This window comes from Rutilus rutilus (genome assembly GCF_951802725.1).
Source record: "Rutilus rutilus genome assembly, chromosome: 7".
NCBI lineage: Eukaryota > Metazoa > Chordata > Actinopteri > Cypriniformes > Leuciscidae > Rutilus > Rutilus rutilus.
In genome coordinates, this window is record NC_140221.1 from 7,447,472 (window position 1) to 7,475,051 (window position 27,580).

At 38.3% G+C, this 27,580-nt stretch overlaps 1 protein-coding gene across 2 annotated transcripts in view; it reads right to left on the bottom strand.

Annotated features, from left to right (window-relative positions):
• tmem132e (transmembrane protein 132E) overlaps positions 1-27,580 on the bottom strand; it is a 354,664-nt gene that overhangs the window by 41,485 nt on the left and 285,599 nt on the right. For both annotated transcript variants that reach the window (XM_084414634.1, XM_084414633.1), the window contains exons 3-4: positions 14,601-14,738; positions 5,759-5,951 (exon numbers count right to left, since the gene is read on the bottom strand). In XM_084414634.1, coding sequence (XP_084270760.1) covers positions 5,759-5,951; positions 14,601-14,738 — 331 coding nt within the window. The remainder of the gene's footprint in view (positions 1-5,758; positions 5,952-14,600; positions 14,739-27,580) is intronic.

The window sequence follows — 27,580 nt, forward strand, 5'->3', positions numbered from 1 at the left end:
TCAAGTACACTACAAATGCACATTCATTACAATTAAGCACACTTCTTTTCACGAGTGCAGCCAATCATAAACAACAGTATGTGAAAATAATGGCCATTATGCACATATAATCTCAAAAGATAACAATAGACATCAAATGTGTGGTTAACACTTTACAATAAGGTTACCTCTCAGTCTGTCACATTCGACGTAGTCGACTAATTGGGATCATGCTAGGGAGCCTGTCATCTTCGAGTATGGTAAAAGCGAGCCAATGGACATTGGCGTGCGTGAATCGCGTCATACGCCCCACCCCGCAGCGCGGGTATAAATACGGAAGTGGATGCACGCACCAGTTGTCTTTCGCTTCGGAGCCGATCGGTCTCGATGTCTCTGAAGAGTACTGTTGTTTACATCGAGCGAGTGTGTCTGTGTTCTTCTAGGAAGACTCTCCCAGTGCTAGTGGTTCTACAGCAATGCGTTTGCGTCTTTTTCAAGATGTCATTCCACCCGTGCATTTCTGGATGTGATTGTTCCCTGTCCCCCCAAATGGACGGTCAGTTGTAGCACTACACGGTGCTCCTGGCTGATCCAGCGGTTCCCCTGTACCAACAGACTCGGCTTCATTAGCTGGCATTGAGTGCGTTCGAGGACCCGGTCACGCCTTCTCACGCACTCTCTGCCGCTACAAAAACTAGAGACAGGTGTTATTCACTCAGAGCCTGCTTCGGGCCGCCTTCGGGCCTTCCGAGCTGGGTCCCTGTTCTCTATCCCGCTGCCTCACTCTGAGTACGTCTCTGATACCTTGCGCCCCCTGTGTCAGTCCGTTGTAGCACTGAAAGGTGCTCCCGACCGACTCAGCCGGTTCTTGTATCATCAGACTCGGCTAGACGATCCAGTTCGTCCAGTACCCGCCCATGTGCAGCGCTGTTTGTCACACATCTGTGTTCCGAATTGTGCTGCCGTGTGTGCGGTCGTCACTTCCTACTGGCGAAGGTTGCGATCGAGCCGTTCCTCCAGCCGATATGAAGATAGGCTTCTAGTGAGTTAGACCAGAGGTCCCCAACCCCCGGGCCGCGGACCGGTACCGGTCCGTGGGACATTTGGTACCGGGCCTCACAGAAAGAATATATAACTTAACGTATTTTCCGGACTATAAATCGCTCCGGAGTATATGTCGCATCAGTAAAAAAATGCGTCATGAAGAAGAAAAAACATAATATAGCCTAAGTCGCACTGGACTATAAGTCGCATTAATTTAGAAATGTAGCCTATTTCACAAAAAAAAAATAAAAATAAAATAATAATAATAATAATAATAATTGTTCGGATGGGACAGTTCACCCTTATGGACGTGAGCGCTCTGAAAGCGGCACAAAAAGACTGCTTTAAAACTTTCACAGAGACCTCAGACAGAAAGCAAAAAGCCTGTCTTTAAATTGTATTTCGTTTTGTATTAATTGTATCTTAATTTTAATCAATGTTTCATCACCCAATTGCCTGGATTTAATAAGAAGTAAATATAATAGAAAATATTTAATCAGGACACGGAGGCTCGGGCGCGTGAACTGGAGCTGATCTCATAAATTAACCGAAATTCAGCGTATAAGGTAGCCTACTTGCCTCACAGACCTGAGACATAGAAAGCTTGAAATGTCTAATTTTAAACAGAACAATTCAAAACAAAAGAAAACTGACTGTTCTCTGCTTATGTAATTCGTATGAAATGTGCATTTCTCTCAGGCGCGTTCACTAGGCATACTGCGAAGATCGAGTCAGCATTGTCAACTTCATCTTTGCACAGAAAACACTTGTTTATTATTAAACAATTAAAATGTCTCCTGCTATATTTTACATATTCATAATAATTAATTTTGGTTCTTAAAATTGGTTCTTTGTGACAGCTTTTAGGTGCTTTATTGGCAGCGCCACCCTTACATCGCATCAGCACCGTAAACATGGAGATTTTTTTCTTTTGGGGGGCTTTTTGTTTGTGTTCAGGCTTTCTCAGTTGTCTTTAGGCGCGATGTTACGAGTACCCTGCTAATAAAATTGCAAGTAAGCCTACACATTGGATTCACGTTTATTATTATATTTAATTATTTTTTTTATTTTTTAATATTTTGTTGTATTTATCCGCCGCACCTTAAAGGCCGGTCCGTGAAAATATTGTCTGATATTAAACCGGTCCGTGGCGCAAAAAAGGTTGGGGACCGCTGAGTTAGACCATCAGTAATCTGTGTGCTTGATTCGGGCCCTTTTTCAAGCCTCCGTTCAAGTTACTACACGTACTCGCATTACTAATGCTCATCCCTGTGAATGGTCTGCAGCGTGGGACCTGAGGAACGCATACTTCAGATATCCACTCCTCCGTAAACACGGGCCATCCTGTGTCTTGCGTTGAGAGGTCAAAGTCTCAGTCCCTCCCTTCGAGTGCTACATAGCCAGTTGGGTCTTCAGGTCAACTGGAGAAGAGTAACTCATCTACGGAATGAGGAGCTTTTTTCCAGTACAGAGGTGGACTTTGTTTACCCGTTTCTCAACTGGAATGTGTCCGGTCGGTGCTTAAAGGTGAGAAAGGGTCCCACTGAATAAACTTCAGAGGCTCCAGGGGCATATGTGAGACGCAGCCGCATATAAACGTTTTCCTCCATTTGATGACCGCTTCAGCACTGACTTCATGACCATGTCCCTAGGTGGCCGTGGCAGAGCAGCACGCTCCGTGTGTTAACAACACCTGGTATGCTGCCAAACTCTCAGCAGTGTTCAGACATTTTGTTTCTCCAGGCTAATCGCTCTAGAACAGCAGTGTCTACAAAACACAAGCTCAGGGGCCATGTATAAGTAAGGAGGGCTTGGGCATACCTCACACTGCATTGGCATTCAATTACCTCGAGTTGTTAGCAGTTTCCTTGCTTGATGCCGCAGCTCTGCAAGATGCACTGCCCAGCACAGCGACCGTTGCTCATACGCTTCCCTCGCATGTCACAACTCGCCCAGCACCTCTTCCTATGGAGTCAAAAGCTTCTGAGGTCGCTTGTTCCACTTTAAATTCCGGCCTGCTCAATCGTGCCGCTCATGTGGCCTCAGGACAGCCTGTTGCAAAAGAGAGTGGAGACTCCATCCCCAGGCGCTCCAGCTGTCTGGGATAACTTCGGGGCCATGCAGTCACATCTGTTGCCGCTCTGATCTTGTCCCCTTGCCAGTTGTTTACTCCCTTAAACACGGAGACACCGGCTTACAACTAACACCAGGGCCTACGCAAAATGCGTTAATTCCCCAGTGAGCCCTCTAGCACATCACTGTGTTAAGTCAGGTAAGAAGGAGAAGGTTTTTTTAGTTGCCCCAAAATGGCCCAACTAGGACCTCGTTCCCTAGACAGCCTTCCTGACTCATTCCTCTGAGACTTCTCAGGGATGGGGCACCGTTGGCACCCGCACCAAACCGGAGAAATCCAGATTCCGTTGCAGTGGTTCGGCTATCTACCTCTGAAAGAACGTAGATACTATTACTTCTGCAAGAGCCCCCTCTAAAGAATGAGGCTTGCTTACGATCTAAAGTAGAACCTGTTCGTTGTTGGTGTTTTTCTCACAAGAGGACCCCCGAGAGTGTTCGATCACTTCTTTGCTTCCTTCCTGCAGAAGGTGGGTCGGAGCATGGCTGTTCCGCTCCACCCTCAAAATGTTGTTGCCCTTAAAGCACATCAGGATGCAGTTAAGATATAGGAAGTACGACTTGATCGTCAGGTTCCTGAGCGGTGCAAGGAGATGAAATCTTCCTTGCGCCCCCTCTATACCTTCTTGGGACCTATCTCCAGTGCTACTGCACTCTGTGACCTCCCCTGAGCACGACAGGTAGTTGAGTTAAAAATCAGTTTTTAAAGAAACAGTTCTCCTGCTTGCTTGCTCTATCAAAAAGGTAGGGGGACCTGCCCACATTTTCGGTCAATGAATCGTGCCTGGGTTCGGGCCGACTAACTCTCACTAATGTGAGACCCCGGCCTGGATATTAGGGGTGTCGAAATTAATCATTTATACGATGCATTGCATATGGTCTATTACATCTATGTAATAGACCATAACCGATTATAATGGCGAATGGCGAAAAGCGAATTTTTAATTTTCTCGCACTCGCCTCCCTCATTGTATGCTACCGCGACAAAGCACGTAATACCCGGAATAGGCAGACCCAGCCATGACTTTCTCTGTTCCTCCCGCCTTGCGGTTATTCAGGACATAATGCAAAGTCACAGGACCTCTCCAGCTCTCGTCTGTTTCGGAAACCAGCAGAAGGGAAGGCGGTTTCCATGCAGAGGTTGGCCCACTAAAAGATTAGTGTTGCCATCATCTTGGTGAAATTCCCAAGGTGCACCGTGCCCACCTGGGTAGTGAGCTCCTCTAAAAAGAGAGTGTAGCTCCTTCCTGGGCGTTGACACGAGTGCCTCGCTGACAGGTGCGTGCATCCACTTCCGTATTTATACCCGGGCATGTGATGCAATTCACGCACGCCAATGTCCATTGGCTCGTTTTTTACAATACTCGAAGATGACAGGCTCCCTAGCGTGATCCCAATCAGTCGACTACGTCTCCGTTCCCTCCTTCAGGGAACGAGGGTTACGTACGTAACCGAGACGTTCATTAGTTAACATTAGTTAATGTATTAACTAACATGAACTAACAAGGAGCAATACAGTTGTTGCAGTATTTATTAATCTTTGTAAATGTTAGTTAATAAAAATACAGTTGTTCATTGTTTGTCTGTTAGTTCACAGTGCATAAACTAATGTTAACAAATACAACCTTTGATTTTAATAATGTATTAGTAAATGTCAATTAATATTAACTAAGATTAATAAATGCTGAAGAAGTATTGTTCATTCTTAGTTCATGTTAACTAAGGTAGTTAACTAATGTTAACTAATGAACTTTCTTGTAAAGTGTTGCCAATGTGTCTATTGAAATAGAAGTGCTGTAGACTTTCTATGCAGTGCTAATTTCTATACTATATATTCCATACGTAGCATTTATCACTCAAAGGCACTGTAAATATTGATAAAAAAACTTCATATTAATAACTGATTTTTAGTATTAAATGGGCCTAAATTAAATCTGATTACCTCATTATATTGGAGCTGAAAGTAAGGCACTCTCATTGATAGTTAAGAGTTCCATCATAAAAGCCAAAATTATGAATAAACAAACATAAAAGGGTTATGTGCATGATATTTTGTGATTGACAGGCATTCCAATTCTGGATGGCCACAGATGTCATGCCTGATGATAAAGTATAAACCTATCAAAGTCTGCCTACGCTGAGCTCTAAGGTTGTTGTGTTATGGGATATGCTTCTGTAGAACCCAAACTTCAATGTGATTTCCTTTTTTCCATCATTTTTTTAAATTCAAGAGAGATTGCAGATTTTAAGATGAAACAGTTGTGATTGCAGCAAGCAGAATTGTCATGAATTTTTTTCAGGCTGATATTTTCTTGCCTGATTTTCATAAACTTTGCTTCTTTTTACTTTTTTTTTTTTGTGCCTCCAATCAAATTTTGTGGTTTCTGGCTTAAAGTCTTCATTATAAAGCTTTTTGAAATGCCTATGAAGAAAATGGATGGGGAAAATAATTCCAGAACCAAGGCTGCTGAAAAAGTGAGCGGTAACTGTTGTGATCTATTGTATTACTGATTTGTCAAGTTAAGTTACATTTAAAATGGACTGAAGCACAATCTCATTTCACATACTTTATGACCCCAGGTGGCAGACAGGAAAAACGTCTTACCATTGAAAGTGGAATGATGGCTTGGATGTCCTTCTGCACAACCGTCAGCTCTGTGACCACCTTCTCTGCATCTGAGACTGGATTCTGGCCCCGGTAATCAATATTCCAGTTGATTCTTCTGGTGACTGATTGGCTGGTGAAGTTCTCCATCTCAAAGTCTAGCTGCATAATTTCAATGTTGGCAGCCATGTCCCTGAAGAGATACAAGATGATCATGTGACAGAGAGCAGCACACTTAAATAATAATAATGCTGGAAAGAACAAAAAAAAAAAAAATACTGGCTATCCACCAAATGTAGCCATTAAGATCATTTAGAAGAGTCTAATTAGGGTCAGGTATGTATTTAAAGCTTAAATGGTTTAATATGCTGGCCATGAACAAAAACAGATGTTCTGTCATGTATTAGGTATTATATATTGAAACATCCAGGAAATGAATCAATCAGAGAGCCGGTAAAGGCCCATCTGTTGTTTAGGACTGGATTACAAGGGATAAAAATGGATTTACCCATTTCAAATTTAAGGAAAGAATTGCAAACACTCAAGTATCAGCACTGGGACTGTTCACCATTTGTATCACCACGCTGGTCTTTGTGCATTCAAGACAGGCAGCATTTCTCACAGCGATTCACAATTTATTAGTAAATTGTGGCCACATTGAATTCATTTGTTCCCTTGTTTTGATTTAACTAAAACAAGGGAACGAATTGCAGTACAATGTGGTTACGATTTAGCAAATTGAGGGAACAATTTATTGTATCATGCACACAATATACTTAAAACAAGGAAACAAATTGTTGTTGGGGGCTCTGTATTGTTCTTTTAAAGGTGAAATCCTTCACTTCTGCATTTCTGTGGCCAACAAACCTGTTTTCAAACACAGGGGGTCTGCTATTTTATGGCCAAACAGAATGTCCCGCCCCAAACTCTCTCCATAAGCTGAGCCAATATTGGAGTATGGGGCCATTCAAACAAACAAAGCACTGCTTTTTATACTTTTCAAGAGAATCATCCTATAAATGGCTTACTTAGTTGCCTTTTCTAAGTAACTTAGTAGTCTTACTTTTTGCCTTTGTCGCCATTGGCTTTTGGCTTGCTTAGTTGGGGACATTAATTCAATATTAAAAAATATTATTGATCTGCCAGCATTGACACCATTATATGAGAACTGAACTGAGTTGGACGACGACATCACGGTTTTCTCCAGAGCGGCTATATATATAAATGAACTACATTAATAACTTTTTTACAACAAAAATCACTGAGCTTACTTAAACTGGAAACAAACTTTGTTGCATTATTTTCCTGTTATCTCTGTAAAGGTTCTTTGAAACAATCTGTATTGTAAAAAGCACTATATAAATAAAGGTGACTTGACTTGACTTGACTTGTCTCTGCAAATTAAGCTGAGATAGAGAAAAGTATTGTAACATCTGAAAAAAATGCACATCGAATACACATCAACAAAACAATAAAAGCAAAAATGCTGCACATTGACATAACAATAATCTTGTGAAGTGAAGTGCATTGGTAAAATGAACACAGATGTAGTCATAAAAACAGCTGAGCACAACAGTTCAGCAACATACTGGAATTAAATTGGCGACATTGGGAAAAACGGTAACAGTGCCCTGCAGATAGTTTCTTCAGAGCCTCTGCAAGAAACCACCATAATGGATAGTGACAGGCTAAATGAGTTTTGTCTGTTGATCTCATGCACACTCATCAAGGATTATTTCCTTTATCTGAGACTCCTGTTCTACAGGTATATGTGCTGATAGCAGCTGACAACCACGCTGAGAGAGGCGGCCAAAAAATAAATTCCCTTGCTGGGACTGTGGAAAAATGCTGCAGGGTTATCAAAATGTTATCTGTGGGAGGTAATTAATATGTCAGAGATGCAAAACCAACAACTTCTATGTGTTTCAACTTCTTCTCAAGTGCGGAATAAGAAAAATCACATTAAATTGAACCTAAATCATTTTGTACAGGCTTTAGTGTACTTAAGCCACACTTCAGATGTAGGAATGTCATTGAATTGGATATCAAAATATAAAAAAAGGACATCTTGAAACAAATGATGCAAGATCAGAACTAACTTCACTTTTAACCAATTTTAAGTGAATGCAGTTTTTAAAAGAAATGAATACTTTTATTCACCAAGGACACATTAAATTGACCAAAAATATTTCACAATTTTACCATTTAAAAAATGCAGCCTTGGAGAGACTTTTTTTTTTTAAAATGCATTAAAAAACTGAATCTGAAACTGCAATAAGACAATCATAAATAGTTTTTTCTTAAATTTTGAACAATAATATATATATATATATATATATATATATATATTTTTTTTTTGTCATTTCAAACCTAACTTTCAATGCATGATCTTTCTATATTTTGTTCTGTAGTTGTCACAGTTTGTCTTAGGGTATACGTTTACACGACAACTATATGCTTAAAATATAGTAAAATAAGATAAAATAAGAGTTTTCTGCATACAGACGACACCATTGTCAAAACAATCCCCATTCACAAGGATCCCCGAAAACGACGACAAAAAAAAAAAAAAAAAAAGTATTCTGCAGCCAGGCCAATAGATGACGATGAAACACTGTATACTGAACACGTAATACCCATGAGCATGACCTCATCGTCTTCAGAGATTCGCGTTTGTTTACACGGAGACTGTTTTCAGAAACTTTCACTTTGAAACCCGTTTTCAAAACTTTGCGGTTTCAGGCAACCAAAACGCAGTTGTCTTGTAAACGAACGGCCAAAACGCATAAAAAGCGTTTTTAGCTGAAAACGGTGTCTTGTAAACAGTATTCAAGGACTTTTAGTTTGTTTTCATTCACAACATGTGTTCCTATTTGATTTTCCCGCCACTCCTTTGTTTCTATACGACATGCATGTAGACTGTATGATGATGACATCTATTAAATCGTAGGCTACGGCGCAAGTTAGTATAGAAGAATAAAATCATCAGCATGCGCTAGTGGTAAACAAATAAAGCAAGATGACTTTGGCAATTGTGGTCTTTATGTGCACTAAAAAATAGAGGAGGAAGCGAAACAGGAGAATATGGATGCAGTCATGGGAAAGGATTGAAGGGAAAAGAGGCCAACTTGGCATGCCAATTTTGCAAATGGATCTTGAGGTAAGTAGTTTTATGTTTTAGCGCCATGTCGCATTGATCAATACGCCAACTCATGATGCATTTTTATTCACGACCACAAAACATCGCCACGATTAGACAGCCCAAAATCATACAATGTGTACCGGTATGGCAAGCCGTTTTAACATTTAATCCTTAAAACCTACTAGTATCTATTTTCATGCTACGAGTACTTCTTTTTTAAGATACTAGGATCTATTCCATTAAGTAATAGCACTTATTCATTAGCTACTAGTGCTTATTCTTTAGATACTAGTTCATATTTTTTTAGATACTAGTACTCATTCATTAGATACTAGTACCTATTTAATAGACACTAGTACTTATTCATTAGATTCTAGTGCCTATTAAATTGGTACTAGTACTTATTCATTAGTTACTAGTACTTATTATTAGATACTAGTACTTATTCATTAGATACTAGTACTTATGCATTAGTTACTAGTACTTATGCATTAGTTACTAGTACTTATGCATTAGTTACTAGTACTTATTATTAGATACTAGTACTTATTCATTAGATACTAGTACCTATTAAATAGATACTAGTACTTATTCAATAGATACAAGTACTTATTTTAATAGTGACTAGTAACTATTCTTTTGTTAAAAGTAACATAGTACCAGGCATTAGGAGATACTGTTTTGTCACTAATTGTTGTTTGGCTAATTTGAAATTGATGTGGCCAATTAAGTCCATTAAGTGTGCCTTCCCTACGAAAAGTTTAATCACTTTTCCTTTTGTTTGGATGGAAATATTTTAAGGCAAACGGGGAATCAATCTCTATCAAACGCGTTTGCTTTCTTGATGTCCATTCATTGGACACTGCATTAACAAAGTTAATATTGCCTTAATTATTTAGCCATTGCTGAGAATTGATTGTCCTGCACAACAGGAGAGGAGGCCAGGGAAGAGTTTAGCTAACAATCAGTCATGAAGCACTGCCAGCTTTCAGAACGCCTTGCTTTTAGACTCATTTTAGGCTTGCTTAACTCTGAGTGCAGAAACATAAGGAGAGAAAGAATTGGCATGAGTGTGCAGCAACTGAATCTCTAATTGAAAATACACTAATGGAATGATGAAGCTTGTCTTATATTGAAAAATAATGCTGGCAATGCCTTCAAGCCCAGCCCCAAACCACATTCGCAATGTTTGCTTCCAGCAGTCGAGTCACTCATTAAAACCGTTAGAAAAGATAGATGGTGAAAGAATATGGGCAGCGTATGTAAAGAAATTTGCAAGTATAAGAGAGCTGAAGTCTGTGGACAGAACGAGCCGTGCTAACAGAAAATCTATACGAGGAAACGGCATCGACTTGCTAAAAATTATTAATCTTCTCAGACAACAAGCTCATGCAGGCATTAGAATACTTTTTTACGATGCAAAAAGCCCCCAGCCACATCTAGATATATATTATCCAAAACAAAGAGTTGAGTTCAACTGTGAAATAGTCCCAAAACAAGCGGTAAATTCTGTTTAGATGTGGTGAAAAGTGCAAAGCTGTTTAAATCTGCATTAAAAATAACAAGCAACACCTTTCTACAGTCTGGTGTCACATAGGCGCTTGACAACATGTCAGAGACTGTTGCAATGTGCTGCACATAAAATAAACTGTGATAAGTTTTTATGGCAAAACTTTCAGACTTTGTTATTTAAATTCCATGTAAAAGGAGATTATTTATTTTTTTGCGAGTGTCAGACAGTATAATAAATTGCTTGAAAAGTGAGAGTGCAAAAAAATAATAGTAATAAATCATGTAAAAAATTGGCAAACACGCGGATCAAAATATCAGTATAATTGTCACAATCACGTTAGTTTGGACTCGTTATGTTTCATCATCATCGTTATCACGAACACTAATTATGTTCAGCTGTGCACTCATCAATCACCATCAATATCACCTGTATATATGTTCAGTTCTGTTTCAGTTCGGTGTCTGATGACGTCTATTGTGGAAGTGTTTATGTTGCTCTGTTCCTGTTTGAATTACCCGTTGGATTTATTAAATATGACCTTTTTGCGATAATCTTCTTCTTTGTGTGTTTATACAACCACCCCATGTGACAATAATAGTAAAATGGAACTATATTTAAAATATAAATATGATATAAAGGATTCATTAAGATTTCTACATTTCTAAAGCTGTGCATATGTAAATACATGTATATTTTAAATGTTGTCAATATGCCCATATTGTATGTTTCAGCGAACATCCAAACATAGACAACAGTCCAAAAGTTTGGGGTTAGTAAGACATTTAAAAAAAAAGAAATTAATACTTTTTTTTCTCAGCAAGCTGGATGCATTAAGTTGATTAAAAATGACAGTTAAAGACTTTTACATTGTTACAAAAAAAAACAATTTAAATGCTGTTCTTTCGAATCTTCTATTCAACGAAGAATTCTAAACAAGATAAATAAATACTAAGCCGCTCAACTGAGTTCAACATTGATAATAATAAGAAATGTTTCTTGAGCACCAAATCAGCACATTATGATTTCTGAAGGATCATGTGACACTGAAGACTGGAGTAACGATGCTGAAAATTCAGCTTTTCCATCACAGGAATAAATTAAAATATAACCAAATAAAAAGACGCTATTTTAAACCGCAATAATATTATCACAATATTACTGTTTTTACTGTATTTTTGATCAAATAAATGCAGCCTTGGTAAGCGTAAACTTCTTTCAAAAACATTGAAAAAAATCTTACCCAGCCCAAACTTTTGAACAATAGTGTACAACAAAAATATATATATATATATTTTTTTTTGGTACTAAGAGCTGGTTCATATGGAAGAAAGTGCTAGCATATACCAACTATAATTGTAACAATCCGCATATGACTGTTAAACCATTAGAATTTAATTTCATATTCTGTTATTGAGCTTAAATAACGATAGCTTGAAATAGCTTTAGTATGCTGGATCGCATTGCTTTTTCGGAGTTTAAAGGCTATGGATACTGGATCAAGTGACATTTTGAGATTTTGGTCTTACTCAGAATGATCATTACTGAAATACAAACCCGATTCCAAAAAAGTCGGGACACTGTACAAATTGTAAAAAAGGAATGGAATAATTTACAAATCTCATAAACGTATATTTTATTCACAATAGAATATAGATAACATATCAAATGTTGAAAGTGAGACATTTTGAAATGTCATGCCAAATATTGGCTCATTTTGGATTTCATGAGAGCTACACATTCCAAAAAAGTTGGGACATGTAGCAATAAGAGGCCGGAAAAGTTAAATGTACATATAAGGAACAGCTGGAGGACCAATTTGCAACTTATTAGGTCAATTGGCAACATGATTGGGTATAAAAAGAGCCTCTCAGAGTGGCAGTGTCTTGCAGAAGTCAAGATGGGCAGAGGATCACCAATTCCCCGAAACATAGTGGAGCAGTATCGGAAAGGAGTTTCTCAGAGAAAAATTGCAAAGAGTTTGAAGTTATCATCATCTACAGTGCATAATATCATTCAAAGATTCAGAGAATCTGGAACAATCTCTGTGCGTAAGGGTCAAGGCCGGAAAACCATACTGGATGCCCGTGATCTTCGGGCCCTTAGACGGCACTGCATCACATACAGGAACGCTACTGTAATGGAAATCACAACATGGGCTCAGGAATACTTCCAGAAAACATTGTCGGTGAACACAATCCAACGTGCCATTCGCCGTTGCCAGCTAAAACTCTATAGGTCAAAAAAGAAGCCATATCTAAACAGGATCCAGAAGTGCAGGCTTTTTCTCTGGGCCAAGGCTCATTAAAAATGGACTGTGGCAAAGTGGAAAACTGTTCTGTGGTCAGACGAATCAAAATTTGAAGTTCTTTTTGGAAAACTGGGACGCCATGTCATCCGGACTAAACAACCCAAGTTGTTATCAGCGCTCAGTTCAGAAGCCTGCATCTCTGATGGTATGGGGTTGCATGAGTGCGTGTGGCATGGGCAGCTTACACATCTGGAAAGGCACCATCAATGCTGAAAGGTATATCCAAGTTCTAGAACAACATAAGCAGACGTCGTCTCTTTCGGAAGACCTTGCATTTTCCAACATGACAATGCCAGACCACATACTGCATCAATTAAAATATCATGGCTGCGTAGAAAGATCCGGGTACTGAAATGGCCAGCCTGCAGTCTAGATCTTTCACAAATAGAAATCCTTTGGCGCATCATAAAGAGGAAGATGCGACAAAGAAGACCTAAGACAGTTGAGCAACTAGAAGCCTGTATTAGACAAGAATGGGACAACATTCCTATTCCTAAACTTGAGCAACTTGTCTCCTCAGTCCCCAGACGTTTGCAGACTGTTATAAAAAGAAGAGGGGATGCCACACAGTGGTAAACATGGCCTTGTCCCAACTTTTTTGAGATGTGTTGATGCCATGAAATTTAAAATCAACCTTTTTTTTTTTCCTTAAAATGATACATTTTCTCAGTTTAAACATTTGATAGGTCATCTATGTTGTATTCTGAATAAAATATTGAAATTTGAAACTTCCACATCAGTGCATTCTGTTTTTATTCACAATTTGTGCAGTGTCCCAACTTTTTTGGAATCGGGTTTGTAAAAAACAGATACATTAGTAAAAACAATATGCCTGGCAAAACCTGGAAAACCATATCTCTACTGTAGTATTGTATTGTCTTTGCTTAAAAAGTGGGCTGAATGGTCTTAATTGGAGTTTTACTATAGCCTTAAGCTCTAAACGGATGAAACCTGCTTACAGATGTCAGGATAAAAATACAGTTTCCCCAGTAGCAGGGTTGCAGGTGAGCGACATTTTCTCTTTTTTTTTTTTTTTTTTTTTGCCAGGGTCCACTTAATACAGTGGGGAAAAGAAGGATAGAGGTTAAGAGGCTTAGAAAGATGAACCAAATGGCATGATGATGACCTCTCCAGTAATCTCTGTGTCGACACTCATTCACCACGTCTTCATCTCCCTGACAAAAGGTAAATCACACCTGAAAATGAATCACCCGATGTTCCTGAAGATGAAATGGAAGATAAAAACCTTCTAGACTAGAGTTTAGCAGATTTCTAGAAATCTGGACTGAAAATATTTGTCTGCTATTTCTAGTTGGAGTGTGTACAAAATCAGAATTATAATCTGAAAACAATCAGGATGCTAAAAAGCATCTAAGAAGTTAACACAATCCTACTGGACAAATTGACATTTTTCATTTTTGTTATATGCAGGATTACTTTATTTTATTCAATTAAGACTGATTATAAATGATGGTTTCAATTGGAACCCTGTATATGTCTTTATTTTTGACTACAGACTGTCTTTGATGAGCTGGTTCTGTCGTAAAGCCCTGCAATAATAATCTAGTATGAATGAATCCACAGGAAGTACTCATTAATATGACAACAAACGTTTCATTAAGTATAAGCCTCTCCAATTAAACAGTAACATCCTTAAACAAAGGTCTTAAGTGAACAGGCGGCGTTCTGTTTTAGTTGAATGTTATTTGAATTAACTAGCAGATGTTTGAGTGGGTGTATGTGATGATTCAACATGAAAGTTTAGGTTCTCTTTTTTTGCTGATTTGAAAGCACCGATTGCTATTCACTACGCACTGCTTAGTTTCCCACTGGAGAAGCTGTTCCTAGATCAGTGTACAAATGCGGGAAGCTGACTTACCCACTGACTCCTTTGATCTTGCTGGCTTCCACGGTTGCAATCGAGTGTTTGGCTCCGGACTGCACATCCCATTCAACCCTCCACTGGTTACTCTTCGACCTGGTGCTGAGGAGGTTCACCCCTTTCTTTGCTTTCACCCTGTGAATAAGACACAGCAGTTTTAAATAAATATACAGTATATGGCTGGAGTCCAACAAGACTGTTTTGGATTTAAGCGTTCAGCTCCAAGAAGGCGCTAGACATCTTGGGATACCCATTCAATTCTCTGTATGAAGAGTATATTGTATGTTCCAGTATATCATATAAAGAGTTGTAATGCTATGACATTCATCACAACTGTTAATGTGAATTTTCATGGCCAAACTTCATGTTTGGGTACAAAACAAAACAAAACAAAAAACACAAGTGAACAACTGTTAATGCGTCTGTTCGCATAGACATGAACATTAGCATGCTGTCATTGTGACATTTTTTTTTATTGATTTATTGATTTATTTCTTTTTTTTTTTTTACACTGGTCTGAAAAGACAAATCACATGCAAAAATATGACCAAAATTTCATGCCCAAACTTCGTGGTGGTGTGAACAGGCCTAAAGTGTTTAATTTTGCAACTCAAATATGCAAAACATGCAAAAAAATGAAACAAAAAACAAAACACGAAACAAAGCATAAAACAAAAACAACAATAACAACAAAAAAAACTAAAAACAAGATAATAAGAAAATGAGATCATACATTTTAACATTAAATTAATGTAAAACAGTAAAACAAAATAAAGTTATCCCATGTATCAGTAATAATTATAATCTGTTATATAAATCCACTCCTTCAGAAGCTCATTTGAACAAAGATTGCCAATCTGTGCTGCAAACCAAATCCTATTCCCACATGACTTCTGCTTCTTCATTATGACCTCTGAGACCTTACATCTAAAAAGCAGCTTCTGTGCATCAATTTAAATACATCATATGCATTTCTCCTCTGTCCATTAAAATTCAAAAACATCACCCTTTTCTCTGATCCACAACCAGATTCCGATGATAAAATCCCTGTGGAACACACCCCCGCTCTTTCAGAGAAGCCATAACTTCAAACAGCACAGCCGTGCTGTGTTTCCAGCAGTGTTGTGTTTCAATAGAAGCTGCTGCGGTTCATACATGTGCTGCTTAACACCTTGAATAGGGGCAGTGACACAAGACTTGGTAAATGATGTTTGCTTTATAACCTCTGGATACCAGACCACTCTCTATGTGTTCCTGCTATCTGATATCTACCTAAAGCAACAGTGAAAATAAACCGCTTTGAGCTCTGCCCACACCAAAGAGCCATTCAGCTGCAGTGCCGCAAAAACGGTGGACACATGCGAGACGTGAGGCGACGAATGAAAAAGAGTGAGATAGAAAAAAGAGAGAGAATTTAGAATCCAATGAAATATCAAAATAGGGAGATTGATTTCATCCGTTTTATATTAAACAGCTAAAAAGTTCACAACATGATGTTCCTCACACATTATTTATCCTGGTGATGAAATAATCTGATTTGATGAGCCAAATTTGAAGCAGCTGTGTTTACACACACACCTGTGACTGCACATCAAATTAATTCTATATGAATGCCTATATTATTTATCTCGATACACTGTAAAAAAAGATTTTTCAAAGTTGTAAATAAAACTAAGATTATTGGAGTACGTTTTACAAGAAAACACAATTTCAGTGTTTCTACTTTAACATTTCATGTTTAATTCATTGTGTTGCTGTTTCTTTGTAATTACTGTGTAATTATTTATTTACTAACACATTCTGAGTGAAAATAGTTTCAAAGCAAATCCTACACCATTTCCCCCAGTGTATTAATGATTTGCTACAAACAATTAGAATGTTGAACAGTCTACAGCTAAATCATTAATATAGTTGATAAGGCTTATTTACTATTTTACTTGGTAGAGTGATTGTTTACTGTGATTATAGTAATATCTGCACATGCAATACATCAAAAGAAAGAACAGAGCCTCGGCGTTAAAAAAGAAGAACAACAAAATTTTATTCTAGCTTCATGCATACTTTTTTTATCAACACTTCAATGTGGGTAAGTTTCATTAAAAAGCTAATATTTGAACAAAAAGCTGAGAAAATCAAGCTTTTGTCAAGGACTCGGACAAGTCCGGATCGGATTCAGAACGGTAATCAACACGTACAGTAGACGGAGTGGATCGAGTCCATCAACACCCCTAATGCTTGCACAGTCGTATAGCTCCTCCTGGGTCGACATTTCATTCGGTTTTGATTTACATGCTGTTTAATGTTTGATGATCATGTTATTTTACATGCGCGTAAGCAATGCTTTTATTGCTTCTTTTTCGCCTGTGTTTTGATCCGGAGAAGATGTGCAATAGCTCCCCCACAGTCAGCCCGGTCTCACCCCAAAACGTCACATACTGACGCGTCTTGACCAAACGGCAATATACGACGAAAAGGGTACCCCTAAAACGTCCATATGAGACGAAGACATAAGCGCACCAGCAGCGCCTCTTAGCGGTACCCTAACGCATACCTAAACCTACCCATAACCCGAATAGTCACATACGGACGTTTTAGGGGTACCCTTTTCGTCGTATATTGCCGTTTGGTCAAGACGCGTCAGTATGTGACGTTTGGGGGTGAGACTGTGTTACCACAGTATAACAGTGGAAACATGGATTAACGGAAATTTCCATCAATGGCGGGGAAGCGTTATGTCATAAATGATGGAAAATTACGTCAATGGCAGGGAAAGAGTTAATTATTTATTGAACACTACTGGGTTTTATATCGAGAGGCTGTGTTGCAGTGCCTGAAACTACCTTTACTGTGATAAAATCGCTGTAACGCATGGCCTCGTATAGATTATTGCTTTCATTTAAAGTCCCCCTGTGGTGAAAATCAAGTTTTTAACGCTGTTTATATGTCTATGTGGTGATTTTAATATGCTTTAAGACAAACCATGTGCAAATTCATAAGTCAACACAGTTGCTGAGTATTTTCTCTTTAAAACTGCAGTGAACCAAAGACAGTCTTGTTTAAAATCACTGGTGTTTCTGACGTCACAAACTACTTTGTAACCAATCACGTCAATGTGTGATCATCAACAAGTGGATCTTTGAGCTGGCGTGAGTGAGTGGAGGCGGGGCTAATTTGCATATTCATAGAACCGCGTATAATAAATGAAGCAAAGGTGTAGAGTTACATTCAAGCTATTTTAAGGCATGAAAAAAAAAAAAAGTTTATGTAATTTTGGTGATCAAATATGAGTTTTAAAGGAACACTCCACCGTTTTTTCATATTAAACTATGTTATTCCCTTAACTCTCTCGTCTCAGTGAGTGCACTCAATCGCTCTGGCGCGCGGTGACACTTTGATAGCACTTAGCTTAGCCCAGTTCATTCAGTAGGGACCAAACAGAGATGAAGCTAGAAGCGACCAAACACCTCCACATTTTCCCTATTTAAATACAGTTACAAGAGTAGTTACACGACCAAGTATGGTGACAAAAAATAAAACGTGGCGCTTTTCTAAGCGGGTAAAAAGGATAACTATAATGTATGGCGGAATAGCACTTGGGAGCACTTCGACTCGGCGCGGTAAAAAGTCACGTTGGTTCTAATGACAGAAGTGAGAGGGAGAGGGGCAGCGGATTTTTCAGGAGTGATGATATTATTGCGGCGAGTCGAAGTGCTCCCAAGTGCTATTCCGCCATACATTATAGTTATCCTTTTTACCCGCTTAGAAAAGCGCCACGTTTTATTTTGTGTCACCATACTTGGTCGTGTAACTACTCATGTAACTGTATTTAAATAGGGAAAACGTGGAGGTGTTTGGTCGCTTCTAGCTTCATCTCTGTTTGGTCCCTACTGAATGAACTGGGCTAAGCTAAGTGCTATCAAAGTGTCGCCGCGCGCCAGAGCGATTGAGTGCACGCACTGAGACGAGAGAGGTATGCATCAACTCGTCTTAGTTAAGGGAATAACATAGTTTAATATGAAAAAACAGTGGAGTGTTCCTTTAAGGGATACAATAATTGACTACAGGGGACTTTAAGAACTAGCTTAGAACTTCACAAGAAAGTTCTGCAAGGCGGCTGTTCTTCTTCACTTTAGGAGCCTATGGGAACTGCACTAAATGGTTGACCAAACACTTGTAACGTAACGAAACATTCATTGATAGCTGAATCTGTCTCTAGGATTAACCTCAGTCCGGTTAACCTCAAAAACTCCGTCCTTTCTCTTTGAACCACCGCTTCGAATTGCACTTACCTGATAAAAGGCGGCCCCTGCTTTGAGGAGTAGACCATGACCAATAGCAGAGGCTTCAGTCGCCCATTTCAACAACTCCGTCAGCTGAGCCTTATCTCATCCCCTCAGCCCCTCCATCAAGCACAGTATTGATGATCACAGGCTGTACTGCACTTTTATATATATTAAATACCAAAAGCAGGTCTGACAGTAAAGTCTGGCTCGTTTTCACAATATCTTTTAGATGGAGAGATAATAACATATTTTTGATGTAGCTCTTCACATTACACAGTGAAAATTTTGAAATGTAGATGACTGGCGGGTGACCTCATCATTTTGTGTGATGATAGAGAGTACCGTGCAACAATTAGATTATTCAATTTATTAAGCATATAGCGCTGAATTACTTTATCTTAAAAGCCTTACATTGTCCACATTAATTAACAGTAATCCACACTTAATTGTCAAATTTAGCAAATGTCTTACTGTACGTCTTCAGGCCATATGCTACGAAATGAGGAATTTCATTAGCCGGAACTTTTTTTAAAGGAACAAATCAGCACTTTAAAAACACACTTATCCCCGCTTTAAGGCTTAAATCTAGTCCCAGACTAAAATTCATGAGTGCCATTTCATGTTGATCTAATTGCTGTTTATGATCACGAAAAATTATTTGAAATTTAGGTAATTTACTTAAAATCTAATCTCAAAAACTTCTCTCTTTTTTTTTCTACGGACAATCAATAAGAAATACACTACTGATAAAAAGTGGGTTCAGACTTTCTTTAAAAAAGAAAAGAAAAAAGAAATGAATCTTTTATGCAGCAAGGACACATGACAAGTGATAGTAAATATATTTATAATGTTGCAAAAACGTATCTGTTTCAAACTTATTTAAATCCATTTCCACAAAAAAATGCAACACAATTGTTTTAACATTGATAAAAAAGGAAATATTTCTTGAGCAGCAAATCAGCATATTAGAATGATTTCTGAAGGATCATTTGAAAAATGCTGAAAATTCATTTTAAATTCTAATAATATTTAACACTATTACTGTCTTTTATCAAATAAATGCAGCCTTAGTGAGCATAGTCTATCAAAAACATTGGTAACACTTTATTGTACAGTGTCCTTGAACATGTTACATGTAGAAATTAAATTGTGCATAATTACATGCAACTAACCCTAAACCACATACCAATCTTAACCCTACAGTATATAGTAAGTACATGTAGTTAATTATTACAACTCAGTAAATATATAATTACATTGTAACACAAACACCTTCAAATAAATTGTAAATATATATATATATATATAAAAAATTATAACTGTTTTAATGGATGTGTTTTTTTTTAAACAAACCACATGGAGACACAATATGCAATTTTTAAAATATTTGACACCAAATTTCTATTTTCCCAAGTACTTCACAGCTATAATATCATTCTAATTCAAAATAAAGTTGCAGTAACGTCTCTTAATATAGCAAACATGCAAATATAGTATGAGACATCATGTCCTCTGTAGTAAGTAGACATAGGGCCCTAATTTAAGGATCTAAGCGCATGGTCTAAAGTGCACTTAGTGCGTGTCCGAATCCACTTTTGCTAGTTTAACGACGGGAAAAATGGTCGTCGCACCCGGCACATGGTCTAAAAGGGTAGTCCCTATTCTCTTAATGAGTAATGGGTGTGTTTTGGGTGTAACGTGAAGTAAAATAAACCAATCAGAGTCTCATCTCCCATTCCCTATAAAAGCCAGTTGCACTCACGCCATGGCGGATTTGATAGTTATTAGTATATATATATATAAAAAAAAAATACTGCGCCACTGACTTCAGACCAAATTTTTGTTGGTCAATGGCGCTATTTCAGTTGCCTCAAAATACCAACAATGCACCTGAACACACCTCGTTTTCAGGGCCATGGGCGCACAAATGGGGACAAATGCATTTGCTATTTAAACAACGTGGCACATGACGTGAAAATGATAACTGCGTCAGGCTGAAACTAGCAAAAAACACTCGCGTCGCGCCTGGTGCCGCATTGCGCCGGGTGTATGACAGGGCCCATCGTGATGTTTCAAGATATTTGCCATTTAACAGCCTGTACATAAACAATGACACTTACGCTTATATAGCTGATCTAGTATGTGTTCACAGGAATGGAAACTATAATTTGACTTTCTGTTTTTAGAACAATGACCAGACACTAAAGTTGCCTACAGCAGCAGTGTGAAACACAAGCAGTGATGAATAACTCTAGCCTTCACCATAGTCTCTTACCATAAAAATTACCGTAAAAAACCCCATAAACAAGCAGGATGAGAAATGTCAGCAGATGCATGTCTCTAAGGCATTAGGCACTCACTCCCGATTTCTCTGCATTACTGCAAAAGCTGTCCCTCTCTTCAATGTCTAAATCTGGCCAGCAAAGATTTTTTTCCACCCATTTGTAGAACCAGGGCTTTCCATTAGTTTCACTAGAGAAAGGGCCACTTGACATGAATAAATGATCGCTGGAGGTCTGCATGCATACATATCGAGTCACAACACACTAAGATTAGTGCATGCCACTAGAACATCTTCCTTTAAACATAAAAATGTCTTCAAGTGGCACACATACGCCATGTGAAAACCCCTCAATAATTTTCTTAAAAACACCATAATTCATCTAAACATCTACAGATCAAGTTGCATATTTATCAATCTTGTGAACTGCACTGAAATCAAGACAGTATCAATGTCAGACAGCATTAGTTCCACCAACGCCTTCCTGATACTAGCCAACTGATTCAGTATTTTTAGACCATATAATTGCATGTATATGAGTTCTGCCTCCCATTTAACGCCACATAACATCTGTTTCATAAAAAGCGCTCCATATGCTCACAATTATGAAAACACTAGCAACAACATTTCCCTATAAGCTGAAGATGCCTTTGAGTCTCTTTGGATTTATTTCAATTGAGATTGTGTTATTTTTGTTTTTGTTTTTTAAATGTCCCTATAATGGCAGTGAAAAGCATCAAGCTTTTAAAAAAAGGTATCACAGAATGATCCCATGTGTCACGTGCCGTGTATTCCGAGTGTTCTGGGAGTATGCGATAGGGTTTGGTGAAAAACAGACAGAAATGTAATGTATTATTTAACGGAAATCCTGACCTTGGCCGTTGGTCTTCTGTGCATGGCTACGCGACCTATGAGGACCTAAACGGTACAGCTCCTTTGTTTTTAACCAATCTTCTATCGCGCTACAATCCATCAAGCTCTTTGAGGTCACAAAATGAAGTTTTATGTAACAAAGTTCGGGAGGAGCACGCTCAGGTAATCAACCAACCAGCTCAAGAGGAAGCCGGTATAAATAAAGCTTTTCCTCACCTTCTGTCTCACGACAAATTTCTCAGCATCCCTCCACCACCCCATCACCTCACACTCGGCTGGGTCTACCCCAGTATAGGGGGGAGTACTCTGGGTTCAGGCAAAATTCCGAGCTCGTAGCCCTCCCCTGGACAGCACGCCAAATACGCATAAATACTACATTAGATTTCATGTACGTGTGAACTCGTGAAACTCTTTTTGGACTTTTTTCACATTTGGCTCCTAAACTCTGGAATAGCCTTCCTGATAATGTTCGGGGCTCAGATTCACTCCCCCAGTTTAAATCTAGATGAAAGACACATCTCTTTAGACATCTCTCATTACCTTGTACTCTAGTTATCTTTTGCTTGATATGTTACTAACAGCAGCAATGCTAATTATATTCCATTTGCTTTTATGTTTCTACTGGAGATTACGCTAGCTCCAGTTTGGATTCAGCCACCTCTTAAGAAGATTTCAGATGATATTGAAGAGATGCAAGGACTTCAGATGAAGTCGACTCTGAATCAACATGCACAGCTGCCAAATTTTCACATTATAATCAATGTGATCATGACTTGTAATAAGTGCTTTAATGAGCTCATTGTTTCTGCCTAAATGAGTACATGATGTAAGCTAACTGCATGATTTGTATTATCTTAGAACTGTACATTTCTGGACATATGGACATCACTTGGACAACAAATTACTTTAAATTGCTGCTTTGAAACGACATGTATTGTGAAAAAGCGCAATTCTGAGTTGAATTGAATTGTAAAATTAAACATTGTCTAATGTCTGAGCATCACAACCAGTCTGACACAGCAACCAATGTTATGTGTTCAAGATTATTTTTGCATTACATATCATTTCGTGCTGCTACAGACACATAAAGTACTTTATTATTATTATTATTTTTATTCCCATACTCCTGCATGTGAGACTGAGACAGATGTTTATTTTGCACAATTCGGAATACTAAGATCTGCCACTATTCAAAATACTGTTAAAAACTAAGCACAATGAAAATAACAATGTGTGAGAGAGAGAAAGAGGGTACGCTGGCACCGAGTGGAAGAGAATTATGGCGTTTCTCTGTCAGTTCAGAAGAAGATTTAGAATGGAGCGAGAGAGGGCTGAACCTGCCAACGAGGATTTGCACACAGATGACAATTCATCAAAGGAGGAAAGGCAAAAATTCAGAGGAAAATGATTCACCATTTAACTTAACAACACAAGAGCATTCAGAAGGAGATCATATCTAGTCAATCTATTTGACTTTCACCATATCAAACCAAAACGCAGAGGCAATTTGAAAATGCTCCATCTGCTTAAATACAAAGGGGATATGCCACCATCCATATTCTTTCTGACAGAGTAAAAATGCATGTGGACTACATTTTCAGGTGAATCTTACAAAAATATACTATCATAATAATATATATAATATCATTCAATATTTAGGGGTCAGTACTTTTATTCAGCTAGAATAGATTAAATTGTTCAAATGTTGCAGTAAATACTTTGTTACAAACTATATATATATTTCAAATAAATGCTACTCTTTTGAACTTTCTATTAATCACAGAATCCTGATTTTATTTTATTTATTTTTGATTTGTGAAGGATCATGTGACACTGAAGGCTGGAGTAATAATGCTGAAAATTCAGCTTTGCATCACAGGAATAAATTACGTTTTGAAATATATTAAAATAGAAAACAGCTCTTTAAAAATATAATAATATTTCACAATATTACTGTTTTTTATCTGGCTTTTGATCAAATAAATGCAGCCTTGGTGAGCATAAGAGATCGTCTTGATTAAAAAAATATATATATATATATCATTATTCCGTCTGGCCAGGTTGTAATATAATCTTGTGCACATTGATTATTAATATTATTTTGATTAAAATCAGCATAACTTAAATAATATATTATTATTGATTTCACAGGAGGGAAATGTGCTTCATTTTAAAATATATTTAAAATAATGTCACAATGCAAAAAATCCAAATGGTAAACAATATAATGAAAACAATAAACCTTTCACATCACCATGATATTATATAATAGGCTTTGACACAGAAGTGATGCAGAAACTAAACCAGAGACAAAACCAAGCTGGGAAGGTCTTTTGCTCTCAATGCAGAAAGAAAGAAAATGAGCCAGAACGATACAGGGAGAAAAGACAGAGGGCGAGAGACTCTGATCAACAGTGGAGAGAGAGAGAAAGCCATGCAGTGGTTTTCAATCCTCCTGCCTGGAACACAATTATTCTAAGTAGTTTTCCCATCAGTAGCAGGCATGAGCGGAAGACCCTCGGGTGAGCCAAAACCTTTTCTGCAGAGGCAAAAAGGGGGAGGGGGGGGGGGGGGGGGGCAGCTCTCCAATTTATTTGATAAGGCAAGCAAAACTCAGTCCTGCCAACTATTGCAAAGAACAGGAAAATCACCCTTGTACCCTCAGCCAACTCTCGTCAGGCAGCTGACATTTCATTGGCCACTGTAAAATCCAGATATGAAACTATATGTATGATTCATATATATATTTGAAGTGTGGGAAACAAAATCCTCCCTCAAAGGAAATATAATATATAATCTATAGCCTACAACTGATGGAAAAACAGAACAAAACAAAACAAAAATTAATCTTGCTTAACATAAGAAATTAAAGACTTACTAAAATATTTTAGCAAAAGAAACAATACTAATAAAATCCTCACTGGTTAAAACCCAAACCATAAAATGTAATTCAATAAAATGTCCAATGATTTTTGCCTCACTAACGCTACTTACACTGAGAAGACTGCAGGGAGCAGCAGCAAGCATGTTATTGTTATGACAACCAGATGTATTGCTTGCTGATTTGCTGAAAGAGATGGAAAGTATCAGTAAATCAACCAGCATTAGGAAATAAACGCTTTTCTTCTCCACAGTGTTATCTACTGAGGACAAAAACAATAGGAGAATGTAGTGAGAAGCTGAAACAAGGACATTTTAATGAATTACTTGGACGTCTGGTCACCCTATAACTAAAATATTTTGAAACATGAGGTCTGTGGTATCAAGCTGCAATTTAAAGACATTGTGTTATATCAATATAGCATACTGTGTTTTGTCTCACTCATGAGTACATAAACTGGGATGCAACCCTATAGCATCACAGTCTCAATACATGAGAGGGACCAGATCTGTCAATGGAAACAGTGGAAACCACAGGACATTGCGATTAAGTACTAATCAGTTCTGAGTTTTATGCGAGTTCTAAGAGATTTTTCATCCACATTTTCACTAGCATCCCCCTTCAGCCCTCATCTCTCACTCTCTCTGGCCTCACTTTCAACTGAGAGGCTGACGCCATAAATTTATTTGATGGGAAGATAAATGTCAGGCCGAGTGCTTCTGAGGATCAACCAAATATCAGTTTCTTTTCAACACTGAATCAGTGTCAAAAACAATAAGAGAACCAATTTAACAGGAGGGATGAAAAAGCAACTGACGACCAAGTGAAATCGAGGAAAAGAGAGGCTTTTGAGAGCCCTTCCGACCACTCTATGGCCGCATGCTTCAAGCGACCCGACTTTTTTCCTCCCATGTGGCACAGATCAGATATGACCCACGAATGTGTAAGCAGGAAAAAAGCACATGGATTCTTATATTCTCAGCTCGGTTTCTCATTCATACAGTATGTGGAAATAAATCAGATACGTGCTGTGGCAAGCGGGGCGGGGCCGAGAGCCATGGGAACGGAGCGAGGCTGGCGGTGCGAGTGCTAATGACCTGCGCGTCACACCGGTCTCCAGACTCACGGAGGAGCTCCAGAACGATAAAAGGAGGAGTGACGACAATGGAAAACGAGAGAGGACATGCATGGACTTTATGTTGTTGTGTTTTATGATGTTTATATGCGGCACTTAGTGTAGTGGTTACTTTGATATTAAAGTTTATGTTGAATGTTCGCCGTGTCCCGCCTCCTTCTTCCCTGAGCCTTGAACATTGTTACACGTGCATTTTCATCTGCCATGTAAGTGGACAGATCGGATATTTCCCTCTCAATGAGAGACGTGCGTCATCGAAAAAGCGACAGTGGCGAATGATTTTAACTCAGATGGACACCAACCACAGTGATTACATTAGCGATCATTGCTAGATTCACCCAGGATTGCAACAAGGGCTCTCCCCTTTTTTCTCCACATTAAGATACCAATGTTTAGATGACCTTTAAAGATGGTGCGCAAAGCAAAAAGCTACTTCCTTTTCAGCTTATGCTTTTCTGGCCAAGCATGCTAACCCAAACCCATAACAATTTGTCCTCTGCATTTAACCCATCCAAGCTAGTCCAAACATATTAGGAGTTGTGAGTAGTGAACACACACTGCAAAACCATGGACCCCAATTGGGGGGTAAAGTCAGTTCCTGCCGGTATTGAGAATCGAACCCGCAACCTTTGGGTTACCAGTCTGACTCTCTAACTATTAGGCCACGACTGCTCAACAATAGTGTAAATGAAGATATCGGATATGGGTCACTTTTCAAAGAAGATGCAAGAATATCAGATATAGTCAACAAATCAGAATTGGCCATCAAGCCCTGCGTGTAAATGCGGCCTAAGAGAACTTATCTCATAATTACAATAGACACTTTAATAGCTTAAAAAGGAGTTTGAGTGTGATCTTACAAAAAAATAAGTTAATGTGTAATAGCTTTGAGGCAAACTGTTTGCCTATTGTGAGCAAGTTTGCCAAAGGGGTTTGCTGGAACACATTCTATGAAAGAGTGTCTGAAAGAGAAAGAAAGAGTAAAATAAAGATGTAAGGTGTGGAAAAAAGTGTAATGTGAGATTTGAAAATGTAATTCTGGTAAGGACTACAAAAAAACTCATACATCTCATTTTCACTTGAGCCTTTCAAATGGATCAAGCCTCTATAGTGAGGTGACAAAACTAGCACAAGAGCCTTTTCTAATTAACTCCTCATGGAAAATGCAGCAAAATGCCAGTATCTCTCTTCTTTCCATTCACCCTTTTCCCATTTGTTTCCAAAATTGAATCAGTGTCAAAGAGAATCAACTGTGTAACAGGGTAGATTGAAAAGCAACAGAGGACACTGCAAGACAGAAAGAGTGAGTGAAAGAGAGGCTTTTGACTTCTGAGAGCCCTTTATTGACCACTCGGGGAAACACAATCTTATCTGGGCCAATGACAAATAATAGTGTCCACGATAAAGAAAAGAAAGTTAAGTACTTTGTATATATATATATATATATATAGAAAACTTTTATACCAATTTAAGTAAAGTGTAAATGTAAATATTTTAAATTAACCATTACCAAAGTAGTAATCA